General features: G+C 40.3%; 1 protein-coding gene across 2 annotated transcripts in view; it reads right to left on the reverse strand.

Moving 5' to 3' along the window:
* The window catches only part of Cubn (cubilin), a 206,598-nt gene that overhangs the window by 72,993 nt on the left and 121,594 nt on the right, over positions 1-12,011 (reverse strand). For both annotated transcript variants that reach the window (XM_075970518.1, XM_075970517.1), the window contains exons 35-41: positions 11,735-11,863; positions 10,754-10,886; positions 7,636-7,841; positions 6,568-6,752; positions 4,941-5,133; positions 4,407-4,604; positions 551-697 (exon numbers count right to left, since the gene is read on the reverse strand). In XM_075970518.1, the coding sequence (XP_075826633.1) occupies positions 551-697; positions 4,407-4,604; positions 4,941-5,133; positions 6,568-6,752; positions 7,636-7,841; positions 10,754-10,886; positions 11,735-11,863 (1,191 nt within the window). The remainder of the gene's footprint in view (positions 1-550; positions 698-4,406; positions 4,605-4,940; positions 5,134-6,567; positions 6,753-7,635; positions 7,842-10,753; positions 10,887-11,734; positions 11,864-12,011) is intronic.

Below are 12,011 nucleotides of genomic sequence, written 5' to 3' on the forward strand. Positions count from 1 at the left end.
ACACAGCATGTATCTACAATTCCTTAGCAGGGCTATGAATATGTGTTATCTTTTAGTTCTAACCCTTAGTTAAGGTGAAAGGTATTTTAAAGATCTTTTCCTTGTGTCTACCATGAGCACCCCTCTTACAGAAGGTATCACTCAGACACCTGAGGGTAATAGACACTCTGTACAACTAGACAACTCTAGTTTGTGTGAGGACTTGGTACCCAGCACCCTGATGTAGCAGAGATTTGTGACTTTTGAATTATAACCTGTGTCCTTGTATAAGAAAATGAGATGAGTAATTAGGGAGAAAGCCAAGAAAAGAGAAGAGAAGAGAAGAGAAGAGAAGAGAAGAGAAGAGACGAGGGAAGGGGAGGGGAGGGGAGGGAAGGGGAGGGGAAGGAGAAGAGGGAGAAATAAAAGGAAAAGACAGAGAAGAGGAGAGAAAGAATTGAGACAAGAGAAGAGAGGTAGAGGAAAACAGGAAAGGGGCAAAGAAGGAAGGAGAAAAGGGAGAGAAAGGAGTGGGGGAGGAAATCGAAGGGCAAATGTGTGACTTCATTACTCTTGTGAACGGAGGCGTTGAAGCCTGCTCCAGGGACGCTGGAGTCTGAGATGAAGTGGATGTACATGAACTCTCCAGTTGACCGGATGGGGCCAGGAATATCTCTGCCACACAGGACAGCCAGCTGCTGGGCTGAGTAATTGTCTCCTGTGACCAAAGAAGGAAAATGTCAGTTTAAAGACACAGTCTTAAGATTCCACTCCACCATTACTTGCAGCCCAGCCAAGACTACTCACATATTTCTCTCAGAATGCCCGAGTACCTAGGAGATAATAGTGTTCTCAGTAAGAGGGCCAGTCAGCTTTACATCCTCCTGGCTCCAGCCTGCCATGGTCTGCCTGCCTTTTCCTTAAATTCAATTTAAATTTCAATTAAAAAAAAAAAAACCTTTGGGACAAGTCTCTCTGTCTTCCTAAACCTGGTGGCCAGCTCTTCCTGGCACAAAATCTTAGAAAGAGAGCAGCTGAGGCTGGAAAGGGTTCAAGGCCATGTTTATGTGAGTGGAGTCAGAGGCTCTGATCTTAGCTACTGTGATGGCTGAATATCAAATGTCCAAAGGAGAAGAAAGACCAGTTCCTCAGTCTAGACCTGGGCTCATAGGGCTCATATTCAGAGATCATTCACCAGGAGGTATGGGTGCTTCATATGACCATCTCCCCAGCCCGAAGATTTTTTTTTTTTTTTAAATTGTGTTTTGCTTTGTGGTAAAAGGACCATGGTTATGTGGAGGATGAGAAAAGATGGTCCCCCAGGAAGAGACACAAAAGGAAGTCCGCTTATTGTGTGGCCCCCTTTCCTTTTGCTTCCTTTGGGTATAGGCTTTCACCAAACCCTGAGCTGTCTCAGCCAGGAGCGAAATGAAATAAAGGGATTAGAGCAGACTCATATTTTTTGACTGGGAAATTAATAAACACAGAAAATTGGTAGATTTCAAACTTAAAAAAATAAGAGATTTGAGACATGAGGAAATGTGCTTTTTTTACACAACATATATATATATATATATACTCATATAATATATTTATACACAAACATAAAATACATATATATATACTTTAAAAAATATTGACAAGTCAGTTTATAATTTCTATGTAATTATCAATATACTGGCCATTATAAAGATGAACTTTTTCAAGAAGCTTGGAACAGAATTTATTGACTTTTTCTGTAATTATCAAAGCTACAAAAGTTTGGTTCATTTACCCCAATACAGTTATGTCAATACATGTTTTACTTCTCAGTGACACTGGTCTTTATCTATTAATTTTATTTATTTTATAAGCACCACCTAGACTGGTAAAACAATGCTTATCCCAACATGATTACTGTTAATCCATTCGTCAGTTGTTCCGTAACTCAGTAACTGGAAAGTGGAATCCTTCACTTGTCTTTCTAGTCTCCAAACTTAATTCTGGGGCATTTTGATAAACTTCCAAATAGTAATCATCCTAATTTTAGAGCCAAAACTCTCTCTAAAGGGGCAGTAAGTCTGGGAACCATAAATATAAGACCTAGAAAACAGGTAGTGATTCCCTAGGCCACCCTGTCATAGAGATGTAGAAACGGGTACTAACAGTATAAAAGCCTGACATTTATTGAGCAGTTACTATGTGACCCTCATAAGTGTCTTACATACGTTTTCAAATTTTTTCTTTCCAAAAAACAGCTAGGTATTATTATCATACTCAGAAAAAAAGAATCTTATAAGGGACACAAGTTTGGTTGTCATACGTAAGGGCACAGAAGTCAACAATGACTCTTACCCTGGCATATTAACTTTAGAGACCCCAAACTTACTCTACAAGATAATGTGTCTAATGAAACTACATCAGGGATTACTGATATTGTTATTATTATTATTTAGTTTTGAGACAAAATCCTGAGTATTCCAGACTCACCTTGAACTCACAAAGTAACAGAGAATGACTTGGAAGTTCTGATCCACTTACCTCCATTTTCTGAGTGCTAGGATTACAAGCATTTGTGACACTGGGAATTGATCCAAGGGCTTCTTGACTGCTAACCAAACACCCTGTCACCTAATCTATAGTCAAGTCCAGAATTACTGACGTCTGATATAATTTCCCCTCTCTCCCCCTTGCTTTCCTCCCTCCGTTTATTTTCTTTCTTTCCCTTCTTTCCAAAAACGTTTTCTATGTTCAGAATAGTTCTATGAAACCTATTTGGCAGAATGTTTAGTACATTAAATGGGATGTGTGCTATACATGATGCCTGTGTCACTATTTTATGGGCAATGACCTTCATATATTGGCTTCAGAATGTCAAACATGCCTACTAATCAGAAGCAATATAACTAGTGGGGCAAAAATCCAAATAAATAAAATAGCAAGAAAGTAAATTTTAGTTTTAAAGAATGTTAGCAAAATGCACATGGACAAAATACCCCAAATGCCCTGCAACTGACACGGGTGCTCTACACACGCGTTTCTGAACCAGCAAACAAACAGATGAAGAAGAAGGAAGCTATAAGCTATCTATTCATGGTCGTGAACAAAAGGACCCATGTGTATCTGTTACTTTATTGATCTAAATGCTTTTGTTGTTTGGGCACAAAGCACAATTTCTGAGTTCTTTCAACTCACCCCATGAGCAAGAAAATGGATAGAACATATCAGCAGTGTCTCCTTAAGTAAAGTGAGGCCTAAAGGATTCTGCATCTATAAAATCCTTGGACTTTTGTTAGAATTTTACATTTATTGCCTTTTCAGATAGTGATAAAAAGCCACTGGGGGATAAAAGCCCTTGGGAGCAGCATTCATCTCTTTCACAGATGATAAAACAGGCTTGTACAGGTCATTGAAAAGAAAGGGAGCATGCCTTAGCATCCAGGCTTCCAAGACAAGCAGCTCAGTAGACGGTTAGTTCTATAGAGCAAGCAAGCTACTCCATTGATGCAGTTCCCTCTTGAAGATTTCCAAAAGCTTTCAACTGTATTGTGACCACTCAGAATTGTGTGTGCCAGAATGCAGCCACTGAATTACACTGTAAGAATAAATTTAGTATCTACAGGGATGCTTTGATATCAGAAAAGAGAAGCACTCTGGACGTGGGCTGAAAGCCAATTGTTCAGAGGACAAAGGGTCCGTGAGGGCATGATTGATTATTTCTTAGTGCCCAGTCTCTATAGACTGAGATATGCATTTCCACCAAGCAATGTTTCTCACTGGGAGGTTTTGTTGGGGTGGGAGTATAAGAAAGCAATTTCTTGAATATTAAAGTCAAACATCTTTGCTTTTATTGACAATCTTCATTGCCAGGTGATGCTGACATTGATATTCTGGGAGCCACTGAGAAACACAGATATGGAGGACGTGGGCTCCTTATTGTCCTTTTGTATTTAGTTGATGCAGAGTATGAAGGGCGATTGCGTGTGCATTGGACAGTCTCATTGTTCATGGTTCTTCATCACTGTACAGCCACACCACAACACTCTCATCTCTAGTCGTTCTGCCCACAGATTCAGGAGATGATGAGAAAGAGACACATTTTGTGGTATTCTACTTTGATCTTAATGCCTTAAGTACAAATGTCAATATTTACTTTCATTGTGTCAATAAAAATTTAACACAGCCTAAAGTTTAGACCATGTCTCTCCTTTTGAGGCCTTTGTTTTCTCTGAGGAATGTGCTATCCCTGACATTGTGTGATGAGTGATACAGTACTCTCCCTACATTCTCTAGACATTGTAGCTATTTTTTTCTATTTGATCACTTGACTGGTTACGGTATCTATGAAATTCCACACAAAATGTAGTGGATCTAGTACGTGAGCATAAAGACAACTGAATGGACCTGTGTATAAGATTTTAAACAGCGATCTCTATACAGTTTCTTACCATCTCTTATTATCAGCTTGTCATAGTCACACGTTGCCTGAAACTCAATGTCCATGGAGAGGATGTTGAGTTCCACAGTAGAATCAGGAGCATGGATGATCCATACACAGTCAGCACGATTAGTATACTGCCCAGGCCAGCCCGGGGAGAAAAAAAGGACAGGAGTGTCTCCTGTCACCAAATATCCTCCACAGGCACCTGTACAAAGAAAATCCACATCTTTAACACTTTGTCCTTTCAGTGCTTCAAAGTGGCTACACTCTGGGGCCGAGAGAGAATGCATGGTTAAAAGCACTTCCTGTTTTTCCAGAGGACCGGAGCTATGTTCCCAATACCCATGTCAGGTAGTTCACAAACACTGTGACTCCATCTCCAGGAAACATAGCCTCTCTTCTGGCCTGTAAGAGCACCAGTACAAACACCACACACACAGACACACACACAGACACACACACACACACACACACACACACACACACACACACACACACACACGCCAGTCTTAGACAAACCCTCAGACATTACCAAACCCACCTGTACCAATAGTAGGAACAGCTCCAGCAGAAGTATCTAATGCAAACCATTCCAGAAGGAATCCCTTTCCTGAGATGGTAGCATCAGAAGAAAACTGGAATGTCATAGATTTTCCACTGGAGCTAAAAGATTCCATGTGGGTACCACAATAAGTGCCAATCAGGTTGGAGTGAATGTCAAACCCATCATAGATCTGCATGTAAAAAAAATAAAATAAAACATCGTAACTAGGCAGCTATCTGTAGTTTTCTTCATTAAAAGAGAAATTTAAAGGAAGGTTTGTATTTCGTAATTTTATCAGAGTAGAAAGGTTATCAAGAAAATACTTCAATTTAAAACAGAAAGTCACATTAAATACATTATTATAGATAATTTAAGTTATTCCATATAGATTAACTTCAGAATTATCTTTAAAAAAATGCTTGTGGGCTTTAGCATATTTAGTGGCCTTTAGTCAAATCTGTGGGTGGGAAAGTAAAGCCTACAGTAAAGAGGTTCCTACTCTAAGAGAGACCGGAGCTGATAACAAAGAAAGAACCACAGCTCATGGGGGTCCGTATATTCAAAATGCTTAGTAGATCTATTCTATCTCCTTAAAATACTATCTCACCTATGTAGAGGCATATTTTATGACAGTTTAAAAATAATCATAAAATCCTCTATTAAGCTTATTTCTTTCAAATTATGTCACAATTATTTCTACACGTATTGGGCTCATGCCATCTGTAATTGGGTTCTACTTTGAGCACTGAGCTTCCAAGAAGAGTGATTGGATTGTGGTTTTCAGGAATATGATAGCGTTTTCTGAAATTCGCAGATTAGTCGATGCATGGATGGCAAAGCCATCATAGCGTCTCCATTTGTGCTTCCTTATTTTTATATCACCCTTTCAGGTTTTAAGGCTGTACCATTGGAATAGACAACTCTCTCTTGGGAAGTCTGCTGCATCTGAGTATGCTTTATGTCCCCTTCCTCTCTCTCCAGTGATGTGGGATTCCCCTCTGTATGCTGTGAATACCATTGGTTAATAAAGAAGCTGTCTTGGCCTGTGATAGGGCAAAAGAGTAGAGCTAAGCAAGGAAAACTAAACTGAATGCTGGGAGAAAGAAAGCAGAGTAAGGAGAAGCCATGTAGCCCCACCGAAGACAGATGCCTGAACTTTACCCAGTAAGCCACAGCCACATGGCCATACACAGATTAAGATAGATGGGTTAAATTAAGATTTAAGAGTCAGACAGAAATACGCTTAAGCTATTGGCCAAACAGTATTGCAAATAATATGATTTCTGAGTGACTATTTTGGGGCTGAGCAGCCGGGAACAGAACAAGTAGCCTCCTACAAAACTCCACCTTAACAATCGGGCTTCTATCTACAATAAAGACTTCTCTTAAATCCCCACCTTGCTTCAAGAAAAATTGCAAAACAAGACAAAAACAAATAAAAGAACAAACAGGATAACAGGATAGAAGATAGAATAAACACATAACCAGAGCAAATAGGCATGCCTAGACAAAGTCAACAAGAAAATTATAGTAATGCTTAAAATGTCTTTTATTTATTACGGACTTAGTTTTGCCAATAGTATCCATTGAAGTAGATAAACCTCCTCTTCACAAAGAAACTCACCTTTAATTTGTCATATTGGCAGTTGCCTTCTGATTCCATGTCTATCTCCAAGATTCTAGCATGGATAATCTGAGATGCGTTTACATTTACTGTCCATCTATAATTGGAATTAGGGGGGTAATTTCCAGGCCATAAGGGAGATGCGATTTTCCCATGTGTTCCCACAATATTATCATTGCCAAATACTAGGAGGGAAAACAGAATTGTAAATCAGACCAATTTAGAATTTGTTCTTTAATGAAATGAAATGAAAACAAAACAAAAAAACAAAAACAAAGGGCAAGACTGTTGGAAAGGGTAGGCTTTTAATTGACTGGAATTTCTTTTCTGACCACTGAAAGAAACACTGCTTTCCTTTAGGTTTTCTGGGCTATTAGCTCCTGAAGGAGGATGGCTCCTGAATGAAATTCCATCTCCTTAGCTGGCTGCAGGATATGAAAAGAAGGGACAACTTCCCATGAGAAAAACATTTCCCAGACACCAGAGGAGTTGGGGAGTAGTCACGCCAGCTCACACCTTAATTGTATTTTTACCAATTTTGCTTTGCTTTATGAAAGAAAGGAATTTTTCTTTCCTTTTTAAAATTCTATATGATAATCAACACAGAGAATAGTCAATCATGGAAAAACTTGAGTTAAAGAACAAAAATAACTAATACTTTATCTGTATTGGAAGAATAGCCTACGTTTTTATCCGAATGCTTAAGCTAATCCTAAAATAATTCTAAAGATCTTAATTTGAAGAATGTATTAAAAGACCAAACGAAACACGTTTGATAGAACTTTATCTGCCTGGAAAATAAAAAAGGCTCCTTTGCACAATATCATAAAAATTAATAACAGGTGGAAATCGGAGCCTTAAAAAAGACTTAAAACAGCAAGCTCAATTTCCTTATCTGTTAGTGAGCCATCCATAAACATCTGAGATTTTCTGGTATATTACTCTACAATCTGAGGAAAGACTGTGGTGTGCAGGATTATTCTTAGTTGATACATTACTGAAATTGTTTCATCATTCCTAGATTGTAAGATACTTTCTAGAAGCCATTACGGAAACAGACCAACTTACTCTGATTGAACCTGGCCTGGAAGCCCATGCCACTGCCTGAGCCATCAGAGACGAATCTGATCCACAAAGTATGGCCCTTGATGGAGGAGTAATTGCCAGGGAGGGAGTTTCCACAGTATCGTCCCACCAAGTGGCCTGTGGCATTTCCTTCTCGGATTTCCACGAAATCCTTGTTACAGTTTAAAGAGTTCTCCAACTGGAAGGATCTAATTTGGAAACCAACAAGCAACAAAAGCAGCAGAGTGAACTGGTGAAGAAATTTGAGATTATCCTGATTTCAGTTTCAGGGGAGCCAAACCCCTCTCCTGGCCCCCATTGGTCCCCAGTTCAATACTGAAAATGTTGCTTCAATAATTGGATATCGCCCTGGAGTAAGAAAAAGAAACTCAATTTCTTTCTTTATATGCTGAAATTAATTTAACATTTTTCACATATGTTCTCAAAATATTAGAAATACAAAACTCTTACAACAAAACAGTATCCTTGAAACTTTGAGATAAAGAACTGCAAAATAGTACTACCTATAAAAAAAGCAGTATATTTCAGGCTCAATTTTATTACACTTAATGTTATTAGCAATGTGAAATATGCTAAAATTGCTTTAGTCTGCTTCTGAGATGAGAGGTGAATCCTCTCTCATCTCAGAAGATAACTCCCCAGAATCACTCTGAAAGCATCGTGTGTGGTCTAGCCACCTTAGGACGACCTCAAAGCTCATTTGCAACGAAGAATCTGGACTCCACATGCTTTGTCTGGGCATTTCTTTCCTTATTTTAGATCCTTTGCTTATACGTGATCGTTTCTGATTCCATTTTTATGGGTGTTCTGTGTGTGCGAATATCTCTCAGATTCTGTATGCATTTCTTGTGCTTTTCCTTTAGCTCTTCCCCCCACCCCTGTTTTGTCCTACCCTGGTTTGTTTATTTTTATTTTATCTTCTAATAATTATTATTCCTTTAGGTAATTGTATTCTAATGAGAGAGAAAAGGTGTGGCCATGGATGGGTGGGAAAGTGGGGATGATCTAGGAGGAGCTGGGGGAGGGTAAGCAATAGTCAGGACATACTGTATGAAAAATATTTTTCAATAAAAAACAAATAATTATATATTCAGGAGGTGGAGAATCTAGCTCTAAATACCAACTGAATCAGGATGTGAAATTTAAGAAAACTCAGGTAATGCGAACGCCTGTTAAAATTCTGACAAGTGTTCAGGGAGGTTGCACAGGTCTTTGCTAATGATCAGATTGTTTATCTTCCAGGGAGAAACAGCAGGGAGGGCTTTCTGCTAGGAATCATGGTGATGATTCTTCCAGGAGTCAAATTAAGCTTCTTATAAAAGTTTTATTCTTGGGAGTCTTTGTTTTAGGCTGGTACACTTTATAAGCAAATCTACCCTTTGGCTAAGATCTGTCAGTGAAAATAGAATGTGCAACACAAATCATATGCTTTCTGGTTCTCATTATCTCTCTTCAGTTCTGTTAGAACCAACCGTTTCCTCAATGCCTTCTTCTGGCATAAAGTATCATTTCTGTTCATTCCCTTGGAGTATCTGCTTTTACAGAATAAATAAGTTTTATTTCTCCCCTCTCCTTTTCATTGCAAATTCAACCATAATTTATCCACTTTTTTTCTCCGTACGCAGTTTCACCACAGCATCCATAAACCAAACCCTGTGTTAGAATGAGCTTCAGATGCTTTTCACACACCCCAGGGAAGAGGGCTAGTCCACATCTGGAAGTGGTTTAGAGCAGGGCAGAAATAACTCCCAGGCCTTTCCAGGAAGCCTTTCTCATAACCATTGGCACAGAGCGAAAGCAGTGTGCACTGTACAAAGGCCCCTTAAACAACAAAACTCAAGCCAGTAACACAACAGAGGCAGACTGCATCCAGGTGAGCAAGGAAACCTTCCCACGTGGCAGTATAAAGTTGTGTTGACTCTCATCTACAGGAAGAGTGTCTTGCTTCGTACAATGTCACTTGCTCCCTGAGGAGGCATGGCCTGACTGATGGATTAAAGAAAGCAATTTGAAATATTTGAACTCGACTCATTTCTAATCAGTTCTTGTGCACAGATGGGCATGGCTATGAGGAAGATCCAGCAAACAATTCTCTTCTCTCAACATGGAAGAGTTTACATCCTTTTCAAAATTAACATTGCCATGCATGCCTGTTATTCCTGCATGGCAAAGTGAGGCAGGAGGATCACAAGTTTGAGGCCATTGAGGGCTATACACTGAGGACATGTGAAAAACAACTACAACAAAGAATTTATTTCAACCTAACTCCAATAACAATAGTATGACACATGACTTTGAATTCAAAATGGTTATGCAAATACCAACATATCTTCAGTAAATGTTTGTTTGTTCTTTTTCTTTTCTTGTCTTATTTTTTTGAGACAGGGTCTGTATGTTACCCTGGCTGTCCTGGAACATGTATAGACCAGATTGGTCTCAAACTCAAAGAGATTTATTTGCTTGCCCTGTCCCTGAGTGCTGGGGTTAAAGTTGTGCACCACCACATCTGGATGCCGGTGCGTATTTTTTAAGTCCCCATTATCAATATGCTATGTCATTGGAACCTCTCTATTGGGGGGTGAGACAATCCCATTTCACTTACCATGTGCTTTTCACATCTGCTTCTGGAAAACATTATTATTGCTGTTTAATTTAACCTAGGTCTATTTGGAACGTAACAAGATCTACCATTCATTCCATAGCCACAGTCCATGTTCCAAAAGTGTTAGGATTCAATGAGAAGCTGAAGGCAGTCTTACCAACCAACTGCTAATTTAAAAAACTAACACAAAAAACCCTCGCAGTATCATTTCTCTGATAGGAAAGGAATAGGGATAAGGTATGTAGGTAAAGAAAGCTGAGTGGAGACAGGCACTGTTTCTCTCCGTTGAAAGAATACTGTTGAAGATTCTTAGTGCTTTACATAACTCAAGCTATGAGCGGGACAGAAGAAACTGGGGACAGTCTTCCTAAGGTTCCCACCTGTTCCCTCTGGCGAGGGCTCGGACCCAGGATGCCCGTTACCCCGTCTGTCACTAATAGTGCCGCCTCCCTGCAGACTCACCAGTACTGGGACAGCATACCCACATAAGGGACTTACAGGAAGGCCAGCTGCAGTTGGTTCCCAGGGGAGCTGACAATGTTCCAGACACACTCCACGTTAGGATGGTATTCTGCTGGGTAGTTAGGGCTGTTGAAGGTGCCGTGAGCCGTGTTGAAGGTTCCACCGCAAGCTGGAAGGCAAAAGAAACAGAGTTTCAGAGCAAAGGCCAAATGGAAGACACCGCAAGATACAAGAGGAAGAGCATTGGAGCCATCTGTGAAGCAGCACATGGCACTTCCATCCCATGCTAGTAACTGATCTCTGTCACAACAGCTCCTCAGTATGTGGGCCAGAGGGGGCCCTTTTCTAAGAGGCTTCCTCCATGTGGACTTTAGGTAAAAGGGACCTGGTTTTAATCCTGCAGTCCCTTGGTTTTCGCCATCAGGGTGATTTTCAAGCTTGCCCTGGAAGAGGAGGTACTTTTCCCTGGTTGCCATGGTAAAGACAGCTTTCCATCTTTCCCTCTGCTGAGAGCACTGAAACACACCATTCTTCATTGTTCCACACTAGGTCTGTAACCGCCTCTCCTGGCCAAGAACCACAGTGCTGGCTGGCATCTCTTTCCTTTCCTGCCCACGTGCCTCACGACAGAGTGGACAGTTGGTCAATAGCCAGGCCTACCTACCATCAAGTGCAGAAGACGGACAAATGACCATGAGGCTGTGCGTCCATATGAGTTGCCACCAAACTGCTAGTCATGGAGCACCTTAGCAAGCACAGTGCTGGGATGCTAGCGAACAGGTCTCCAGGAAGATACGGCCTAAACTAAAACACAGTCGGCTTTCTAGCTAATTCTCCGCATGTTTAGATCTCATGATTGTGAGAATTTGCACATGGGAAATTTTTTTATAAAAAAAGCACATGGGAAATTTTAAACTAAAAGAGTCAACTTTAAACCAAAAGAGTCCTTAATAACCAACCGAAGATTTCTATCACTCGCTGCTAACCCTGCTGCATCTGTTAATGCCTCTTACTTACCCGATGTTGACGCAGAATAGAAGGCATGGAAACCCTCAAACCTGCCCAAAGAATTGGAGACGAACCTCAGGGTCAGGGCACTGCCAAAGGATATGATGGGATGGGGCAGAGAGTTGCCACAGTAACGACCTAAAGGATGAAGGGAGTAACGAGGAGGTAAATAATGACGGGGTAGGAGCCACACATCTTTTCACCAAGCACACACAAGAATTGCACCATTTCACAACGAGAACCCCTTACATCAGGGTTGTGTTTGAGGCAATGCCTGACCACTAAA

Source organism: Microtus pennsylvanicus, chromosome 4 (genome assembly GCF_037038515.1).
Source record: "Microtus pennsylvanicus isolate mMicPen1 chromosome 4, mMicPen1.hap1, whole genome shotgun sequence".
NCBI lineage: Eukaryota > Metazoa > Chordata > Mammalia > Rodentia > Cricetidae > Microtus > Microtus pennsylvanicus.